The sequence below is a fragment of the Sesamum indicum genome, linkage group LG1 (assembly GCF_000512975.1).
Source record: "Sesamum indicum cultivar Zhongzhi No. 13 linkage group LG1, S_indicum_v1.0, whole genome shotgun sequence".
Taxonomy (NCBI): domain Eukaryota; kingdom Viridiplantae; phylum Streptophyta; class Magnoliopsida; order Lamiales; family Pedaliaceae; genus Sesamum; species Sesamum indicum.
Window position 1 is genome coordinate 10,367,632 of NC_026145.1, and position 21,921 is coordinate 10,389,552.

The 21,921-nt window shown below is 37.2% G+C and overlaps 4 protein-coding genes across 4 annotated transcripts in view; 2 read left to right on the forward strand and 2 right to left on the reverse strand.

Annotated features, from left to right (window-relative positions):
* LOC105161383 (probable transmembrane ascorbate ferrireductase 4) lies at positions 476-1,925 on the reverse strand. Its single transcript, XM_011079050.2, has 4 exons — positions 1,686-1,925; positions 1,520-1,571; positions 1,225-1,421; positions 476-955 (listed from the first exon to the last, which is right to left on the reverse strand). The coding sequence occupies exons 1-4, from the start codon at positions 1,833-1,835 to the stop codon at positions 635-637; spliced, it is 720 nt and encodes a 239-aa protein (XP_011077352.1). The 5' UTR covers positions 1,836-1,925; the 3' UTR covers positions 476-634.
* LOC105161391 (clavaminate synthase-like protein At3g21360) lies at positions 3,367-4,971 on the forward strand. Its single transcript, XM_011079062.2, has 3 exons — positions 3,367-3,797; positions 3,890-4,143; positions 4,366-4,971. The coding sequence occupies exons 1-3, from the start codon at positions 3,432-3,434 to the stop codon at positions 4,709-4,711; spliced, it is 966 nt and encodes a 321-aa protein (XP_011077364.1). The 5' UTR covers positions 3,367-3,431; the 3' UTR covers positions 4,712-4,971.
* Positions 5,442-11,038, reverse strand: LOC105161401 (protein decapping 5). The gene is made up of 8 exons (XM_011079073.2): positions 10,675-11,038; positions 9,614-9,714; positions 9,010-9,081; positions 7,988-8,932; positions 7,116-7,178; positions 6,271-6,471; positions 6,075-6,185; positions 5,442-6,004 (listed from the first exon to the last, which is right to left on the reverse strand). The coding sequence occupies exons 1-8, from the start codon at positions 10,844-10,846 to the stop codon at positions 5,846-5,848; spliced, it is 1,824 nt and encodes a 607-aa protein (XP_011077375.1). The 5' UTR covers positions 10,847-11,038; the 3' UTR covers positions 5,442-5,845.
* Positions 13,768-21,921, forward strand: part of LOC105161409 (protein CROWDED NUCLEI 2) — a 9,504-nt gene continuing 1,350 nt past the window's right edge. The window contains exons 1-6 of the mRNA XM_011079086.2: positions 13,768-14,354; positions 16,909-17,118; positions 18,025-18,278; positions 18,370-18,640; positions 18,713-18,796; positions 19,519-21,518. Of these exons, the coding sequence (XP_011077388.1) occupies positions 14,073-14,354; positions 16,909-17,118; positions 18,025-18,278; positions 18,370-18,640; positions 18,713-18,796; positions 19,519-21,518 (3,101 nt within the window). The 5' untranslated portion in view covers positions 13,768-14,072. The remainder of the gene's footprint in view (positions 14,355-16,908; positions 17,119-18,024; positions 18,279-18,369; positions 18,641-18,712; positions 18,797-19,518; positions 21,519-21,921) is intronic.

Genomic DNA, 21,921 nt, shown 5'->3' on the forward strand with positions numbered 1-21,921 from the left:
TCAAGAGTTGTATAATTTGGGCAAAGGGATCATTTGGGTTGAATTGAATTCAAGAAAAATTAATAGAAATGATGTGCAAGAAGAAGAATAAAGGCTGTCTGGTCCACAACTACGTGGTTCATATTCAACAGAAGAAGCCAAAGTCTTATCATCAGATTTGTGGATTTTGGGCCACTCAAAATCAGGCAGATTTTTATAGTTCTTGTGACAACTACAGGAATTTACTACATCAAAGAGACAAGACAGTGTAACTTAACAAGGTATATATGTTGAAAGTTTGAAACAGTTCCATCAAATCTGGTTGTAGCCTCCGCACATGAAAGGGCTAATTCCATCTGGACGAAAAGGACATCCTTCTGTGCAATAAATACATTCCATTACTGCAATACTGGAAGTTCCTATTACTGAAAAAGATCAAAGAATTTCACAAAGTTTATGTCAATGTATCAAAATTGCATGGACCCTCTTCCTTATGATCATGCCCAAATTCATAGACATGACGCCGAATGCAATAACAGTTATAGATCTAAAAAGGAAAGTTTCACAACAAAAAATTACTGCTTCTGAAGAAAGAGATGAACAAGCTTAAAATCTATTTACATCATGAAAGAGATATACAAATTATACACTCCATTCAGAGAGAAGAGTTCTTGCTATCTGATATGATCTTAGATTTTGAAGTTTGGTACTTAGGTGAAACTGCTCCTAGTATCACAACACTGCTCAGCACAGCCAGACCGAGTCCTAAACCGTTGACAACAGCTGATTCCGGGCAACGTTTTAGTAGATTCCCTTCGATTTGCAAGAAAGTTAACTTTTCAAGAAGCCCTGTCTCAGCAGTCACCACAGCCAAGCCATAAGTGTATAGACCAAGAAAGACATGCCAAGGAAGTACCCTTAGCCTTGTTGTTCGCATCTCGCCTCTGTGCCAAAAGCTGGCAAAGCCAAACAGCCACTGCAACGTAATACGAAACTCTGTATCAGGCCCTCTTCATAATGAAAATCAGACAAATGTGAAGGCATTATGAATGTATTCGACATTAATTTTTGCATCAAATATAGCTAATGCAGTAGTGTCATTAGCATAGACGTTCTTGATTTCACAAATTACTATGTGCAGGGATAATGTATGTGACAGTAATTAGTCAGGTGCAAAATAAAGCACCCCCTTTTCTCATCAAATCCAGGTAAAAAAATATTTGTCTGTAAGCAATTAGAACAGACCTGAGCCCCAAACATGGAGATACAGATCAAACCCATCCATGAATGCAAACTGTAAAAGTTAGCCAAAATCCCATGTTGACTATGGAATTTGGTCCAAATCCCAAAAATCCCACAAGCCAAAGCCACGCCTTGGAGACACAGGTGTACTAATTTTTTCAAATTTCTTGAACCAGGCAGCGATCTGTGCACCAAAATGGCTGAAAAAATAATTCAACAAGAAAAAAGATCATCAATCAGAGCCTGCTTATTTTCTGCTGTAAATTTGCAAATAGCACACAGGAGTGTTAATTCCTACCTTCTCCACTGATCAGGATGAAACCAATCACCATTAGCAAAGGGTGCAACACCTGCCCAACAAACAAAAGAAAGGAATTTTCACAATTTTCCTCAAAACCACATACATGCATGGGCTTATAGACTGTATAAAGATAATAAATCAAGAAATGAAACGAAGTTATTACAGCATAAATGTGGTCTTCCTGAGAGGGAGAGTGAGGAATAAAGCTAGTATTGAAGTGAAGAGCCCAGATGAGTACAAGAACTGCAACTACACAAGCTGAAAATCTGGCAAAAATTAGAACAGAAAATGGTAAAAACAAGATTCTGGCCATAGCTTCAGAGCACTCTGATCTCTTCCAAAGCACGCTCTCACTCTCAGTGTCTGAGTTCAGTATAGTTAGTGCGGAACAGTGAGCCACCGACACAATAATAAAAGATACACTAATTGAAATTGTACTTTCGGGTAGGCCAATAATTGACAATGTTATTTAGAATTTTTTTTCTTGGGAAACTTCTTTATCTGAAATAGTTCATAGTCATCTAGATTATGCTATTGTAATTAGTCAAATGGAGCATTTAATACATTTACAGATAAAGTGCTATGATTTAAGCAGCATAAATTACACTTAATAAAGATTGATTATTTATCAAGATAACTCAAATAACAGAGTCATGGTATGGACCTAAGTGTTTTTTTTATTTATTTTGGGCACCCAAGTGTATTTCTTGTTTCCTTTGTGACCCTTTACTCAGAGCAAGAATTCCTGTCAATATAAATTCAAAATTTGCTGGCCTGCATCCAAGGAATCTGTAATCTAGCCTAAAGACATATCACTATATCAGTTAAAGCCGAAGTTTGAACTCAGCAAGCGTACAAACATAATGTTGCGTTTTATCCTGTCTGTTTTGACGTTGTTGGAGACATTACACAAGTTTTTGTGTTCTTGGCAGCTAAATTTCATGGTTAAAATTATTAATAGGTAACTAAACTAGTTTTAATCTTGCTAGTTCATACTTCATGGTCCACAAGATCTTAAGACTCAGACATAATTTCCTTGAAGATTTCACCTAAGTAATCTGTTCTCCAATTATGTCAGCAGGCCAGTATCAGCTTCAATGAGAAAGTATTGATCAGTTTCTTCAGGACTACTGGAAAAACTGAACTCTTGTTCTTAAGGGCAGGGGACAGCATCGACAGCCCTTTGCCTTTGTAACTGATCCTAAAACTCTTGCCTGTTTCAGTATCTAATGCGGGACTAAGATGCATTAACATAATCCTTGAGTTAACATGTCACAAAGTTGATGAAAGTTGACAGGATTCGTTGTTGACAAAGATTATAACCTGCCGTTCCTGCTCAAGTCCAAGCAACATAGGTCGTATCAGATGCCATTCGGCTGTAAACTCATCGATAGATTCGTCATGTAATTACTTAATCTGTCATCAGGCATAGTGAAATCTTTGTAACAGTAGTTTCTAGTGCATTCGGCAGCAATCCAATATCCAGAGAACATGTGGTGAATATCATCCCTTTTTCAATTCAAAGAGCATGACTTGTTAGAACTATTTTTTGTCATTTCTTAAATTTAGATGTAGTAGCCCCAAATCAAGACAATGGCTATGAATTTTGTGCTATCAAAAGACAAAATATGAAAGAGAAACTTTACTAGCGGTTGTAACTTGTAACCAAGAAATAACAGGACAAAGTTATGTGAACTAGGAAATCGTTGTTTTATGCTTAGACATTTAGTAAACGACAAAAAGGGATATCGATCATGCCGATTAACAAGCCAACCACTTTGATTCCCATAGTTAACTGCTAATGCCACAGCCTATCCCACTCCTATAAATTGCAGCGGGTAAATATAAGATCAGCAAGCCTTTAATCACCACATACTTAGAAGAATATCAAAGGGGAAAGGAAGAAGAAATGGAATTCACTTGCAAGGACTTCAAGGTGGGAAAATGTGAGGGTGAGAAACTGGTGCATGGTGAAACCATACCACTAGTGCTGCAGCCCCCAACAGACGGTAAAAGCGACGTGAAGTCTTTGTTGGAAAACCTAGGGAGAAACAAGGAGTGGTTTGAGGAGATGATAATCAAGAATAGTGCAGTTCTTCTCAGGGGCTTTGATGTTAAGAACGCTGAAGAGTTCAACGATATCGTCGAGGTCTTTGGATGGGAGGACATACGGTACGTGGGCCCTGCCCCCCGGACGCACATATACAAGAGAGTTTGGACAGCCAATGAAGGACCTCTCTCTGAGTTCATATACTATCATCATGAGATGGTCTTGGTCAGTAGCTTATGCACAATATATATGGTTACAGTTTTTAGGATGTTATAATGATATCGAGCATGTATGATCATGTTGCTTGGTTTTGGCAGATAAAGGAATTTCCAAAGAAAGTTATACTTTTCTGTGAAGTGCCGCCACCAGAAGGTGGAGAGACACCTTTTGTGCCTAGTTTCCGAGTAACTGAAAGAATGCTCGAGGAGTTCCCGGAGTTTGTGGAGGAGTTGGACAAGAAAGGACTGAGGTACACGTTCACGGCTCTCAGCAAGGACGATAAGTCGTCCATGAGAGGCCGAGGTTGGGAAGATGCCTTTGGAACATCAGATCCTGCAGAAGCAGAGAGAAGGTTTGCAGAATTTTACTATCCGATATATATTCTTGTGTCTAAATACATTAGCCATATGCGCTAAGTACAACCTACTAAGTCTTTGTGAAAGAACTTCTTCACCAAACATGATGGGGCATAAACAAGTCGATTTGACATTTGCATAGCTTGTGTATTTCTTGCTTATTCACAATATCAGTTGAGTTTGAACTGGCTTTAATCCAATGACAAATTCGACTGCAGGGCTAAGGCGTTAGGGATGGACATGGAATGGCTACCGAATGGAGGGGTGAAGACGGTACTGGGGCCAAGATCTTTGACAAGGGTGTTTGATGGAAGAAAAGGGAGGAGAATGTGGTTCAACACCATGGTGGGGATGCACGGAAAGGAGCTGAGCTCAGCCATGATGGCAGACGGAACTGAAATACCTGAGAAGATAGTGAAGAGATGTGAAGAGATAATTGAAGAAGAAAGCATCCAATTCAAGTGGGAGAAGGGAGATGTGTTGTTTTTGGATAATTATGCTTTGCTTCATGGTAGAAGGCCTTCCCTTCCTCCTAGAAGGGTGTTGGTTGCTACATGCAAATAGCTCAGATGGCTCACAAACAGGACTGCTGAAATAAGTTGTACGAAATAAGCTCATCAGTATGAATAAGTAGCAAGTCTACCGGGTCTTGATATCCAGTTTCCTCGTCATTGTATGCCGGCCCATCGACGCGACAAGATATGATATGTGCACCACCTATGTACCATCAGGTGAAAGATCAACAAAGTTGGAACTGTATAACAGATCAAGTTATTTAGATATGATCTGATATTATAAATAGCTAAATGCCCGTTTGAGTTGTATTTGTTAAGTACAATGAATAATTTTCGAACATCTCTTTCATTTACTAAAATTTTAAACTCAACCACATTAAGATAAATATATTAATTATGTTCATAATCTACGTAGATAAAATAGATATGTATCAATTCAATATCATAACAAGGTCAGAAACAATTTTATTTTAAACTCGATAAAACACTCGAGCACATTCTAGTATTTAGGCTCAACTCGTGATTCTCACTCCCACACATGATTCCCTTCACTAATATCAGTCTATTATTTTTCAATGCAAAATTATATTACAACTAATATTCTATTTCATATATGCAACGCATATATAACAATCACCTCATTTATATATTATAGAAAACAGCTTTATTAACATGACTTATATGTTAAGTTTAATGTAAATACAAAATTATCACGTAAGAAAAGATCCAATTTGTTTTCAAGGAGGGGAATGCGTATTTCACGGTCTCACAACACATCATTAAGCAAATCATGAAAATAATAGGGCCGCCATGACATTTCATGGAGCCCGCAGACGAGAAAGTTGGCACTACCAATTAATTATATTACTAATCCATCCATTTTCTTTGGATTCAAAGACACCTTTGTAGAAAAGTATGAGAAAATAATACCTTAGCCAACATCTGATATCCCCTTCGCAAGACTCTATTGGAAACTTTTGCTTCAAACTCAAATGGATGGGAAAATGATATCAAACCAGGGACGAGATCAAAGATTCCTGACCCAGATCCTAGTTTTATTACTCAGACAACCAACATAAAATGCACAAACATTACATCAAATTCCTAAATTGATCTCTGTCCCACCGTACCAGATCAGCCTTAGTTTCTACTCTCTTCTTATCAGAAAGACATCGCTGTTTTACTATGAAGCATGGTTATGCATGCCTCGGCCACGGCCCCTGCCCACATAGCCATACCCACCATAACCTCTTCCATGGTAAGAGCCACGAAAGCGACCACCACCTCGACCCGGTCCACGACCTCCACGACCACCTCGATACCTTGAAAATTCTCCAAAAGTCTGTGTATGAAATCACATGGGTCAATATCAAAAGCTAAAACCTCGGAGATCAGCAACAGATTGGACATACCTCTGTATCGAGCTTCATTTGCTCAGAGTACCTAGTCCTTCCATGATTAGGATTGTTGTCCAGGGCATTGCAAGAAAGGGAGTCGAAGAACTCATCCTTTTTATAAACAGGCTGCAAAGTGCACAAGTATACTTTGATATTAATGTTAAATCTCTACAAATGTAGATATCAAGTCAACTCTCAGTTGAACAGTCACCTTGATTTCAATCCTAGGCAATTCAGCTTCATCCTCACCCTGTGGATCTTCTTCATCACTGCCGTCTCCATTTCCTTCTTTATCATTAGACTGGGATCTATTACTTTTACCAAGATGACCCCAAACTTCATCCTTTTTAAATTTCTCATTCATTGCTGTAAAATCAAAATCTTCAGTGAATTTTGTCACAGGGCGCGAAATCTGCAGGCAAAAGGACCAATGAACCATGGTTAAATTGGTCAACAGCATTTGAGAAAAAGACCTCAAATAAAGAAACAATTTGACATGTAATGGAGCTGAACATCCGTGTTTCGTGAAATTCTCCCAACCAGGCAAATCTTGCCACTGAGCACTTCATTGTTGGCAACTAATAGCAAGGAATTATCTCATTTAAAATATCTCTAATGATACTAGAATTAATTGAGCACATGTCCATATTCTTGGTGACGGCTAGACAGGGATGAGAATGCTATGTTACATAGCAGGTAGCAGAAAGCTTAACGTACTCTGTAATCAGACCATATTAAAAATTGAGAACAGCACAAGGAGAAGAAATTGTATTCTCAGACTGTCCTCAGTTTCTTGGGGGTGCCTTGAACAGGCAGACAAGCTGTCACACTGAAACTCTCTCTAACTATCTACTGAATTGCAAAGAACATTACTTAAATGCAGAAGCACTACTTATATCTGGAGGTATACCTAGCGGATTAAGAAATAGAAGAACCTCATAAAAGGTTTTATAGTATTAAGTACAGACCGAGGATATCTATTTATCAAGAATAGACATAATAAATGATAAGTCTTGGAGAAATCCATAACATGCAAAAAAGTAGGCAAGTTCTTACCGCAGATCCTCTTCCACCACGCCCTCTGTAATTGTTACGCAGGTGATAAGCACTTCCATTTGGCTTAAGGAACAAGAAGAAAATACATTATCAGCTCCTAAAGCTGTATTTGTTATATAGTTATTCACAACCAAAAGAGCAAAGATACAGAAAATCTAAACTACAAGTTGCCCCACCAACATCAGTCTAAAGGATGCCTTAGTTTCTCACTAGTCATTTAGACAGTCATATGTTCAACAGGCATACACATCACACTTCAATGATTCAATGATATTGTTGGACAAATAATAATTTATAGATGCAATGTAAACAGTTCATTTCCTGAAGATCATATGTCCACAAGACAAGGTAATTCTGAAATTGCATTTTTTTCTATTGGTGATAGATTGGCTGGTACAGATCAATTGATAATGACTAGCTTGCTCTCATAAATTCTCCCTAAAACTTAAATTGCGCAATTTTCACAAAATATGGATGACTTTGTTTCAGATGAATAATTATTGTGCAAAAAGATTACAAATTTCACTCAAAAATGACAAATTGCAAATTCAATGGCTTCTGTCAACTTATTCAATCAAACAAGATGCAGGCAGTACAAAAGTAGCCAAAAATAATCTTTGAAGATTGTTAAAAAGCTCAAAGTTCTTCACATCAGGTTTATGCACCAAAGGTGCAGTGTCACCTTATCTTTTTGCTTTAGTTCCAAACTTTGTATTAGACACATTAAAGCCTGGAAGTGCTATTGAAATCGCCCAAGTTCTAGCTGACTCCTTCATAGAATTTGGTCAGAACAACCAAATTTAAAACATGCTAAAAGGACAAACCAATATGTCTGTAATCATAGGTTTGTGCATAAAGGAAAGGAAGAAAACCTTATGAACTCGAGCATTTGGAGGTAATGGTAATATTGGTGGCTGAGCTTCTGTTACTAGAACTGATGGCTCTGATGATGGCTTTGGTGACACTTGAACTACTTCCACGTCCTTCTGTGTTGTTTGTAAAAGTTGAGGTGCAGAAGCAGCAGATGGTCCTGACTGCAGCAGCTGCCCTGGGGTTATGAGTGAAGGTGTTGGTGTTTCTGTAAGAATAGAACCAGATGTCCCCGCGACAGATGTTACTGGTTGAGTTATATTCTGCTGCACCAATGCTGCTGGACTAGGCGCTGCACTGGGTTTGGTAGCAACTAAAGGAACTCCTACAGTATCAGGAACTGAAGCAGAAAGTGGAGCCAATGATGGCAAGTTAGAGCTGGGTGTAGATGTAGGGATTGCAGATATGGGAGCTTTGTTTGGCAGCAGATTCATCATCGCTTCAGATACCAGTGACGCAGGCTGCAGAGGGGGGAGACTCAAAGACAAAGTTGAAGTAGGTAAAGAAGTAGAGGTTAAACTAGAAGAACTTGTGCTGCTGGGAACCAAGGAAGAATTATAATCCGGCAAATTAGAACTGGGAAGGCTTGGTGCTCCCATTGGTAAAGATGAATTGAAACCAGAAAATTGCATCTGTGGCATGGAAGGAGGAATCGACAAGCCAGGAGGTGGTCGCAGCAAGGATTGTTGAGGCAGTTGCGGAAGCCCATTAGGTGTGCCATAGAAACCTTGCCAATACATTGGCATGGCTAACCCGCTACCATTTGCATTTGGTGGAGAAGGGCCCCAAGAACTCAAGTTTCCTCCAGGTTGATATAAAGGCAGACCATTTTGGAACGCTGACCCAGGCAGCCCCATTTGAGTAGAATGGGCACCAAGCTCCCCCAAAGAACCAGTAGGAGCTGTAGGCAAGCTTGTGGGTGGGGTTGTTGGACGAGGATAGTGAGACTGCACCAAACTTAAATTCGTTAGAGTAAATTCCTCCTCCTGCATCACATTACTATTACAGTTATGGTACTACTTGCCTGAATAATTGCAGGATCACTGTTTATGGGTGGTGTAGTTTGAACTGGCGGAGAAGCTTTCACCTGTAAATCCTGTGGAAAATAGAAATTTAGAGGAACTTTAAGATAACTGAAAACATATGGTGTAAAGAAAAGGCACTTTGAATAAGTTAAAGGACAACACTAAGATCATGCTTAAAGTGAACAAGTGATATATATCAAAGCATGGGTGATACTATAAAAATCTGCCAAACGTATGGCTAACAGGTAAGTGGGAGGGCCAGTTTGCCACTATTGCCAATGCACACAACATGAAAAACTACACTCATTGTCCCAGCATCCCAACTCGCCCACAAAAAGAGAAACAAGAAATTGAAGATGACAAAGAGAAGGACAAAATTCACATCTTTATAACTCTTGTATGTGTTCAAAGAAAAATTACTTAAGCTTAATTAAATCATTCGGTCTGACTCCGCATGTGTAGTAAACACATTGGTGAATACAATGTACTAATGGGAAACAAGGTCAGAATCAACTAGCAAAAAGTGATGATTTACTCAACAGGCAACCAAGCACCAATGAAAACCTGGAATAATCAAGACAAAACACACACACCAATAGATACCTTGATATCACTTCCTCTAAACAGTATGTACTCGTATATTTTGTCGCTAGGAGGGACTTGTGGACCATCCTTTTTTCGTCCTTCTGTTCCAAATGATCTCACTGCCACAAGATATTTTGAGCACAAATAATTAGTTTCCAACCATAATTTACCCTAAAAGACAAAATTATTCAAATTTATAGCTCAATATGACAAAACAGCCATTCAGATATCTAGACCAGCTAAAGGAAATCAAAACAACCATAGCAGCTCAAGTTTACTGTTGTCTTACTTCAGGGGGCAATAAAATGATGTTCAGTATTATATTGACTGGACATGACATAACTGGCAGCTTGGATGAACAACTGAAACTAATCAGATATCATGCAATGGGTAAAAACTAAAAAGTATATAAGCCATCCCAAATTAAGCCCCACATTCTCTATTCAAATTATCATGAAACGACAAAATATGTGCCGTCCAAGTGTTGTTAAGAACTTATGATAAAGGATCTTCCATTCCATGTCATGCACCATTTGGGTTATTAACTTCCCAATAGGGGCCGAAACAAGTAAAACTGAATACAAACTGCATTCGAATTGTACAAGCATAATTCATAGTTATTACATGTTGCTGCATCAAAAGATTTACCAACAACCAATATCTGTTAGAGCGCTACTAATCATGGAACAGAACACTCGTTAAAACCAGAAAAAGTAAAAAAGAAAGCTCCAATTTAAATACATAAAAAAGGTCTCGCCTTCAGCAAACATTCACCAGAAATATCCATAACGAGAGAAACTAAATAAACAAATCCCTTATTAATCAATCACAAAATAGAAAGAATAAGTCCCCGCAAAGGAACTTATGTGCTGGCAGTAGAACCCTAACCAAAATACTAGCTACAAGATACATAACTGAAACACACACAAAATACATGAGTTCAAAGATAAATATGAGGGGGAGAATAAATAAAAAAAAATCAATTTAATTTAAAAAAAATACCTAGAAAAGCCAAAAAATACGAAGACAAAATTGACAATAAACACCAAAAAGATAACTGTTTCTCCAATTGGTCTCACCGTTACGTAGGCCGATGCTGGACTCTTCAGTGTTGATGTTGTAGAGTATGCCTTCATACCTGATCTCACTCTTGGAAGTCAAGCTAATCAAGCTGCCGATGTACGAATCAGCCGATGCTCCACCGCCGCCAGATCTACTACTCGATGCCGCCATTGAACTCTCCGCCGCCATCTCTCGTTCTTACTTCAACTGCTACTCCGGTTATTTATACAAAAAGATAAATTCTCATACGCAGAACATATATATATATATATGACTGTAGAAAGAGAAAACGGAGGACCCTCAAGTCTGAGCAGTCCTATTGAGAGAGAAACTGTTGACCCTGTTTTTTGAAGTGAAGGTGCGGAACTGGGGGGGTAATGGGGTGAAATAAATATATATAGCTTTATTGCCTGTGCAACACCACCACTCTTTGGTTTTTCGCACATCACTAATCACGTCACGCCTTTTATTTATGCGGATTTATATCTAAATAAAGAAACAATTGTATATCTTTAGGTGAAAAACTTAATATTTAAATTATGTACGTATTATGAATTTAATTTTTTATTAAAAAATAACAAGCAATTTTCATATGATGTTGTAAATGAGCAAATTATCTCTTTATTAAAAAAATAATAATAATTTACCTTCTTATGTTTTCTAAAATATAACAATTTTTTACTTTCCTATATTTTTTAAAATGAAGTAACTTACCTCTTTAGACAGGAAGATAAATTGTTATTTATTTTATAGAGAGTAATTTGTTCATTTACAATATTATAGGGAAGTAACTTGCTATTCACCCATTTTCTATACAAATTCTATTTTACCATCCAGTCTAATTGACATAGATACGTTATGTTTATAAAAATTATATTATTTGATTTATTTAACAAAAAAATTTATATACCAATGGTAATTAACATACACTCGCTGCACATGTTATTATAATTTCAAAAATATTAAAATCGTACTTTTTAGAATAATATTTAGCCTAAGCATAACATATTTGAGACAAATTCAGATTAGATGATTTGAATCCATTATTATCCCTAAGTGATGATATGAGAGGAGGACAATGACATATTTAATTTTAGAATAACATTTAGCCTAAGCATAACATATTTGAGACAAATTCAGATTATATGATCTGAATCCATTATTATCCCTAAGTGATGATATGAGAGAAGGACAATGACATATTTAATTATTGAGGGGGAAACTATGATCCTAATATTGATTGAGGGGCCTAAATTACATCTTTTGTCCTTCATCAATCAATATTTAACATTGTTAGGTTATGACATAGAGTTTTTAGGGCATTTTCTCATAACAGCCCCACAAAAAGAGAAAATTTGCAAATTTGGCCCATGTTCAGTTAAGCCCGAACCATTGACCTGGCTATTCGGGTTATCATTTCACATAAAAGAGAAACGTGGCAAAATCCAAGAACCTCCATTGGGATTCGACATATAATTCCAACCCATAAAAATAGTCACATATGCAGATTCTAACTATAATTGAGGCATTATAATTATATCATAACTTTTTTGTGGTTATCTTACCACCAAAAGACCCTATCTCTAGAGACTCTCAAATTGTTTTCGATGGGGGAGATCCCAACACTTTTGGTGAATGCATATTAATTTGAGCTTTATTTTATATGCTTTGATTGGGATCAGTGATTATGAAAACCTATTAGATTGCAAAGTACACCGTGTTCCTCAAACAAATACTTTGTTGGTCTAATTATTATATTGTTTTTGGATGAAAATTCTGGATGGACTTTAAATTTATGTTGAAATATGTACAATAAAGTAAAATTTTGTTAAATATCACATGGCACATATATATATATATGTATTATATACACATATTGAATCAAATGATGATGGATATCAATATATTGTCATATTTAAATGAAAGTGAAAAATGTATTTGAGCCTTTTACATAAACATATTTTATTATTATATACATATTACACAAAAGTATTTAAATTACAACTTTTATTTTGGTTTTTTATATATATTGAACTTATTTTCAAGTCAAATTTACCATATCTTATGTACGTGCTCCTCAAATACTCTCTCGCGACCATATTTTTAGTAAAAGAACAATCATTCTTATGGTAAAATTGAGCAAGAAAAACATGTCCAATTTAAATCCAATGGAAAACATAATAGGAATTGTATTATTACCAAAGAGAAAATAGTGAGAGATGAAGGAGTGGGTAAAAAATAAATAAATAAATAAATAAATAAAAGAGTGGACAAGGTTGAAGCAATGTTGGTCTTTGGGTTCACATCTCTCCATGGTATTGGTATGTCTATGTCCAATGACCAAACAAGAACTTAAACATTGCATCAGAAAGAAAAAAACAAATAAAGAGGAATATTTATATCCATCACCCCCCAACCTGGAATTTCTTTAACTCAACTTCCTTTTTGTTTGTATCCATTATTTTACCATTTTGGCCTTACATGCAATTATGTCAATTACAACTTCTCAAATAACTCTACTTCAAATTTTTGTGATTTTGAACCAATTTTGATAAATTATATTGAAATTTTTTAAAATTAAGATAAATTATATATAGATGTACTTGTGTGATATTCTCTTTTTCTAAAATTACAATTAAAAAAATATGATAAAAAGTGTAGTTATAATTAAAATTATAATTTTAAAAAGTGTACAGCTGTTATTTTAAAGAAGCTAGAAGTTTCAATGTATATATACATCAAATGTAAGTTATGTTTTTTAGGTTAAATTTATGTATTTAAATAAAATAAAATGATAAAAGTTATAAGATACAATATTTTGCTTTATTATATATTTGGAATATAATGTTTTTTAGTAATGTGGTATTTACAATTATTTTAGGAAAAAATGGAAAGTGATACTTGAAATATGACCCACCCATTCATTTATTCAAATTTTAGAGTTAATTATTTACTAAAGTTAATCGGTTGCTACTCAAAATTAATTGAAAAATATTCAAACGAGAAGCCTGACACATGGTGTGCAGCATTAGCAATTCCTCGCACCAGTTAATAAAATCTCGTAATTACCCTTTGCTGAAGTTGGGAGGGTAAATATGTAAAATCTTCTACAGAAGTCATTTTCCCCACAACTGAAAATAGAGGTATATTCCGCGTCACAAGAACTTCTTCCACTTTCACTCTCTGTTCTCCGAGCAAACAATATTTGGATATTCCGTTCACCGGACCCCGAATATCCGTCTGCAAGTAATCTTCCTCTCTCCGCCCAATTACCGCTACCCTGTTAACCTCTAGACACGTGAATCCCCTTTCTATTTTGGCCCTTTTTGTATACGGATTTTACATTAGGGTTTCTTCCTAGTACTTCTGGAATTGAAACCAATTTCTCATATTTAATTGAGAAATAAAAGCAGCGATGTTTACTCCGAAAAGGCAGTGGCCGGGGCCGGCCATGACACCCAAGAGTGAAGTGCGTGGGACGCCGAACCCTACTGGGAAGAACAAAATGGTGGCTTTTGTTGACGGCCCTCCGCCACCGCCGCCGACGAGCTTGTTGAGTGACAACGGGAATGCAGCTGATGTGGAGAATATGGAGGATTGGAGGAGGTTTCGGGAGGTGGGGTTGTTGGATGAGGCGGCGTTGGAGAGGCGTGATCGGGAGGCGCTGAAGGAGAGGCTTGAAAGGCTTGAAAGAGAGGTTAGAAGGAGAAAAGCTTTAGTTCTTCTGGACTTTTGTAACTTTTCCTTGTTCAAGTTTTCAAAGTTTTCTCTTTTACATGTGGGTTTCGTTTATTTTGTTTTAATGGTCACGTTATGCTATCTGGCTAAGTATACCTCTCTCTTTTAATCGTGTAATTTTCTTTATGGATGTTATTGTGGTCAATCCTGAAACTTTTGTAGAAACTGGAGCCAGATGGTAATGGACATGTTAAGGGAAAATTGTGATGGAAGATCTATACAGTTATGCAGCGCCACAAGTAGTTTCCTGCTAGCAAGTGCTGCCTTTTTGTATTTCATCAACTAAACAAAGTTCTTGATACCGTGGCTCTTATTAGGGACTTAGTGTCCTTGTTGTATGCCAACTGATATAACAACGATGTTGCTTAATGACATTATAAAATGGTAAAATGGAGAATTATAAGCTCGGCATAATAATCACCTACCACATGAGCCATGTGGTCCTCTCCCTCAAAGTTTACGTGACTTGCTTCAGAAATATATTAATAATTCCAGCACGTTTTGTTGGTGCAGCATCTTTGGGAAAATTTTGCATTTTTTGGATAAACTCAAGGATCTTGCATTTATAGTATATATTTTTAGTTATGAAATCTCTATGTGAACCCCAATATGAACATAGATTTCAGAAATATCAATGAATTAAATACTCAGTCCTTGCCTCCATCTTCAGTGTGTTCCCCTTCTTCCTCATTTTGCGGTTATTCAGCTTCTTTTTGAGTGATTGGATATTATAGTTCTCAGTCCTGTACTTTGACAAGAAGAATGAAGGGAAGATGTTAGTTGTGCTTTTTACGTACTTGTCCAATGGAGAGCATTCTTTTGTCTTCTTATATCATAGTTGTTGATCACCATTCCACGAGGAATGAACATTGAAGTGCAACTTTCATTCATTGACATAATTTTGTGTATCTATTTCTTTTGCTCTCCATATCTTGTTATGACCTTAGTGGCTTTGTTGATTGTGTCGATATTATCTCTGGTTGCTTCTTTACCCAAGTCATTATCAGTTTTTCTTTCCGTGTTTCTCAAATTTGTGGACCTCACTTCATATGTGAAAAAACCTCCTAGATTTCACACAAGCTTATTGCCTGACTAATGTAATATGCTCTCTGAATGATTGACCTCCCTTCTCACTTGTAACTTACGCCACTCTGACCGCAGAGAAGGGGTAGAGTAGAGAGGAATTTTTTTGGGAGAAAACTCATGGGATTTGAAGGTCACTCTCACCTTGTATTTACCTCTTTCTTGTAAGCTAGCATTTGCATAATTAGATTTGTTGGTGTTTCAGTGCATGCTGAAGTTCGGCTAGATGTTAGCATGCCTGGCTTAACATTTGATCGTACATCAGTTGGTTCAAGATCAAATGATCGAGTTTATATTTTTTAATATTATTCGTAAAGGTAGATCCAGGTAGGTCAAAGTGCTAAGTAGCTTGTTAGAAATTGCTTCTTTATGATCTGGTAAGAAGTTGTCAAATCATTACTTAAATGTAATTTGTTTTCAAACTTTATACATACTCACTTGATGGAATTTCAGTCACTTGTGTCTTTTCTATAGTTTACTGTTCTTTGGTTGCTCAAGTGTTAAATAAGCTGTATATTCCTTACATGAGTAGGGCTGAGGTACATCAATGGAGTTTGCTGTGTGATGGCCCTAGTTGCTGCTCGTTCAGTGACATTTAATTGACCTTCTAGACCCATATTTTTGGGTATATCTTAGTATTTGTCTTTAGTTTTGTGTGGGTGTCTGGGTGATTGTTCTAGTTATCACATTGATTCATGTATCATGCTTGCTTTGGGTTGCATGTTATATTTAGAACATAAGTATTTGTTTAACTACTTTACGGTAAAAGACTAACAGCCTAGGAAGTGAGGATATGAACCAGTATATGGAAATCAAAGTTTATCGTTTGTATTTCTAATTGTTCTGTAACAAGTACTTGAGACAAGAGTTAATCATGGATGAAGTAATAATTCCAAGAATGAAATAAATTATCAGTAATTTAGTTGTTTTGCAATTCCATATTTCTTAGTTAGGCAGGTTATAATAGTGGATCGAATTCACCAAGACCAAGCCTTTTGGAAGTGGCAAGATTATATTTCAGTTCGCATCTGGGTGTACCAAGTCTTGGATGTACTTTTCCAATATGGTTTTGCCAGTTATTTAAACCTTTTCTTAATTTTTCCTCTCTCCTTGAAGTTTGTGTTGTGGTTGAGCCCTCAAATTGGTTTTCCAAATAAAATTTATTCTTTAGCATTTGCTCAAGTGTCATGACATTTCATGTGTGCTGACAATGTCCAAGTTTAGAAAATTGAAAGTATTAATGAGTCTCCGTGTGTGTTAGCAAGTTTTGTCTTGCTAGGCAACTCCAAGTAGGAAATAAGGCATATTCTGCAGGAACAATACCTTGATAAATCCTCATTGAGTTCAATTGTCTTTATTTAAAGTTCATTAAGACATGGTATGGATTTGAGTCTTCAATTTAGTATTTGTTCCTTTTTTTGTTTTGGCAGCTCTTTGATTACCAGTATAATATGGGATTACTTCTAATTGAGAAAAAAGAGTGGACTTCAAAACATGAAGAACTTCAGGAATCTCTTCTAGAAGCGCAGGAGGTCCTCAAACGTGAAAAGGCGGCTCACTTAATTGCAGTTGCTCAAGTGGAGGAGCGAGAAACAAACTTGAGAAAAGCTTTGGATGTTGAGAGGCAGTGTGTGACTGAGGTGATATATTTTCTTCTGCATATGCATTTTGATATGTGATTGTTTATTTCTTCTCTTGCCCATTGACTATGGTTAAGAGGTCTCATTATGTGTCATGCTATCCTTGAAGATAAATCCCCATTAGCAGATAAGTTTCCTTTCTCTTTTTTCTTCAGTTTGGTTGACGGACTGTATTGTTTCCCTTGGATAGCGGTGATGCTTACTAAATAATTTCTTGGAAGAGACAAAAGATAATTGAGTTGAGTGATCTTGCTGAAAATGGTGTCCGCTAGGGTTTGAAGCTGAAATTTTTATCCTTGTTTGGAGAATTAACACTCTTATGGCATCATTTGTTGAATATTAATTGGTTGCCGTACCTGTGGCTTCATTGTGATTGTCCTGCTAAGTAGGTTATTTTGTCAATCTAAAACTGGTAGCATCTTAACCTGTTTCATTTCTTTGACACACGATGTCTTATGCTATTTTTTTGTAGAAAGATGGCTGACAGGACTTATGATTGAATCTTCTATGAGTAGAAAAAATTGGTCACTGTTAGACAAGAAAACTATAAACTTATATATTGTGGCCTTTAAGCATTTTTAATAGGACGTGATTGGTTGAATAAGAGGATGGATCTTTCTATTGCATCTCTTGGTGGTCGGCCTGACAATAGCTGTTTCATGATGTTGAAGGGCTGTGTCAGAGTTGAATCAATGTTGGTTCTTTGCTAACTTGAACTAACAAACAGGGAATAATGATGGGGCAGAAGATAAGTGATGCATTTTTCTATGAGGGCATTGCATTTTCACATGGCTGGCGAAGTGCAATTCCAGTACTTCTTTGTGGATTTAGATAATTTGCATATTTTGATGATTGTAAATCCTATATATGCGAGTTATCCTTATGGCTCAATTTTACCTTCTGTAGCTTGAGAGGTCCCTGCGTGAAATACGTTCAGAGAATGAGAAAGTCAAGATAACATCTCAGACTAAGCTGGCTGATGCAAATGATATGGTGGCTGGAGTTCAGGATAGGTCTTTGGATGTGCAACAAAAGTTGGTTGCTGCCGAAGCCAAGCTTGCTGAGGCAAGTAGGAAGAGTTTAGAATTGGAGAGGAAATTGCAGGAGGTCGAAACACGTGAAAGTGTTCTTAAGAGGGAGCGCATGTCCTTTAATACTGAGTATGATTCTCTCGCTAGAGATGAGCCCACTTGTTTTGATATATTGGATGTAGCTCATTTGTTTATATTTTCCCTTTTCATCTTTTGCCAGGCGAGATGCACATGAAGCAACTTTCTTAAAGCATAAAGAAGATATGCGAGAGTGGGAAAGGAAGCTGCAGGAAGGGGAAGAGAGACTTTGTCAGAATCGGAGACATATTAATGACAGAGAGGAAAAGGTAAATGAACTCAATAGGATGTTCAAGGAGAAAGAGAGGGAACTCGCAGAAGAACAAACGAAACTTGAGTTGGAAAGTTTGGCCCTGAAGAAGAAAGAAGAGGAAGTGAATAAAAGACTTGCCGACCTAATTGTAAAAGAGGAAGTGAGTTTCTGAATTATCCAGGGCATGATTATAAGTATCTACAGATGTTTCATTTTGTTTACTTCTTTGCAGAAAGCTGAATCTCTCACAAGTAATCTAGAGATGAAGGAGAAGGAGTTAATTGCGTTGACGGAGAAGCTGAGCTCTAGAGAGAGAGTGAGTTGCTTTTTCTTAGTTACATGCAGACTTATTGTGTCTTACTGAATTTGTGATTTTGTTTACCTGCATTAGTTGACCAACATAGTCCGAGGTTCTTGCGTGAAGTGGTAGAATAATCCTTGATTCAGGATTTCTCATGTCATTCTAGGATGCTGACTCTTTTGCCTGTAGGCCAGTTAGTCAGCATCCTTTTAAACATGGATTGGTTGTAATTCAGGTTATCCACTTACCACTTGTCAGTTGGTTGTTAGTTGGCTGATTGCTGGTTCTGGAATCACTTTATTGCTTCATTGGCTGTACATATGATACAGCAGAAAGAGTTAACTGTCTGTTTGTTAACCCTTGACGAATGATTGCTTGGCTTCTATTTTAAAATTTTTGGAAGAGATTTAAAAGCACTCAACTTTCAGAGATAACCACTATGATGTAGGACATGTAATTATGTTTTCTTGTTGTTAAACTTTCAAGTGGTGTTCGATGGAAATTCATTTATAACAGAAACGGATTATAAGAAGGCGAGACTGCTTATAATTGTTTAATGGATTTTCCCTATTTATGCAATTTTGTTTCCTAATTTTTGTTATCTGTTCATGGAGTTTTTTAGTGTGAGTTTGAAGTCTAACTTGTAATGCTGCTGTACAAATAGTTCTGAGTTCTAGAGCTGGCTGTTATTTCGTTTTTGACCTCAAAATTGACCCCAAGATATCTCATATTTATAGGTGGAGATTCAGAACATCCTTGACGAACACAGATCTGCTTTGGAAATAAAAAAGCAGGAGTTTGAAATGGAAATGGATGAGAAAAGAAAGTTGTTTGAGGAGGAGACTAAAGTCAAACTTGATAACTTGGATGAGAAGGAGAGTGAAATAAACCATATGGAGGAAAAATTGAAGAAACAGGAGCAAGCGCTGGAAAAGAAGTCGGATAGGATTAAGGAGAAAGAGAAGGAGATTGAATTAAAGTTTAAAGGTCTGAAGGAAAAAGAGAAGGCCCTCAAATTGGAGCAGAAAAATCTAGACTTGCTGAGGAGAGAAGTAGTTTCTGACAAAGAGAGTCTGCAAAACCTCAAAGAGGAGCTTGAGAAGATGAAAGCTGAGATTAGTCAGAAGGAGTTGCAAATTCATGATGCAACTGAAAAGCTTAGGATTACTGAAGAAGAGAGGAAGGAGCACAACCATATGATACAGGAACTGAAACAGGAGATAGAGAGGTACAAACATCAGACTGATTTGCTTTATAAGAAAAGTGATGACCTAAAGCAAGACAGGAAGAAATTTGAGGAAGAGTGGGAGGCTCTTGATGAAAAGAGAGCAGAGCTTACTAAAGATTTAGAACTCCTCGAGCAAGAGAAAAAGATGATTGATAAATTGAAATCCTCTGGAGAAAAACAATTGAAAGAGGATAAAATTGCCACTGAGGCTTACATTAAGAGAGAGTTGGAGGCTCTTAAACTTGAGAAAGAATCTTTTGAAGCCAGAATGAAGCATGAGCAGTCCATGCTATCGGAAAAAGCTCGAGATGAGCATAACAAGTTACTTCATGATTTTGAGACTCGTAGAAGGGATCTTGAGGCAGATATGCTGAATAAGCAAGAGGAAATAGAGAAAACTCTGCAGGAAAGAGAAAGAGCACTTGAGGAGAAGATTGAGAAAGAGCATAGCCATATTGGTCATATGAAGGAAGTGGTCCAGAGGGAGATGGATGACATGAGGTTAGAAAGGAACAGATTGGAGAAGGACAAACAGAATATTGCACTGAATAAGCGGCAGCTGGAAGAGCAGCAGCTAGAAATGCACAAGGATATTAATGAACTTGGAGCTTTAAGCCAAAAGCTGAAGTTGCAGCGGCAGCAATTCATCAAGGAGAGAAGCCGATTTGTTTCATTTGTTGAGACACTGAAAAGTTGCCAAAATTGTGGGGATATGGCGGGGGATTATTTGCTATCTGACCTTCACATCACGGAACTAGATGACAAGGAGGCCTCTCCACTTCAGGCATTGGGAGAAGAACTTTTGGAAAAGGTTGCTTCATATGAAGCGAATGCTAAGAAAACTCCTGGTGAGAATGAACCTAAATCTTCAGAGTCCGGTGGGCGTATTTCTTGGCTTCTCAAGAAGTGCACTCCAAGAATCTTCAACTTGTCTCCTACAAAGAATGTTCAAGATGTGCCTTCTCAAAACTTGGACCAAGCTTTGTCTGATACACTGGTTAATACTGCTGAAAATGTTGGAGGCCCCAGCATGCCAGTTGGGACTCACGGACGATCAGGTACTCCTGAAGTAGATCGTGGAGTACAAGAAGTTCCAGAAGATTCCCAGCAATCGGAGCTGACGAATCGTCGACGCAAATCCACCAGAAAACCAAGCCGTGGAGTCCACAGAACACGTTCTGTTAAAACTGTAGTTGAAGATGCTGAAGCTTTCTTGAGAAGGAATTCGGGAGATGTAAATCCAACTGAGGAGCAAAATAAGGAAGCGCCTGCTTCTGTGGATGAGGAAAGTCGTGGAGATTCCATCCTTGATGGAAAAGCAGCTAGTACGATTCCGAGAAAGCGAACTCGTGCACAATCTTCTAAAATGACAGGGGGAGAGGAGACCGATGACAGTGAGGGTGGTTCTGTAAGTGTGACTGCAGGTGGACGCAGGAAAAGGCACCAAACGGGTGCTCCAGCTATACAAAATGCTGGGAAACCGCGTTATAATCTTCGGCGTCATAGGACGTAAGTCTGTAGTTTCCATTTCATAAAGCATAACGGCAACTTGTTTTAGTATGTCCAAATGATGCCTTTTTTTGTTTGTGTTCAGAGCTGGTGAATATGCTTAATCTCTTAATTGATAAAATGATATCATGATTGCTTCAAATTGCTTCAAATTGTTTGAAAACAAGCTTCCTCATTGATTATTTTATTCAATCAATTGAATTTTTTTTCTGAAAATACTTGAGAACTAATCTAGATCCCTGTTGCATTACTCAATAATCTATGGGTGCAATTTTTTGCTGCCTCTTAATATCCTTGCGATGTAGAATTCTTTACCTTTTGGTGAGTGAAACTATTTGTTTATTTATATCCATCTGCATTTCCATTTCCCAGAAAGTGTTATGTGGAAAAAGATCTGAGGGCC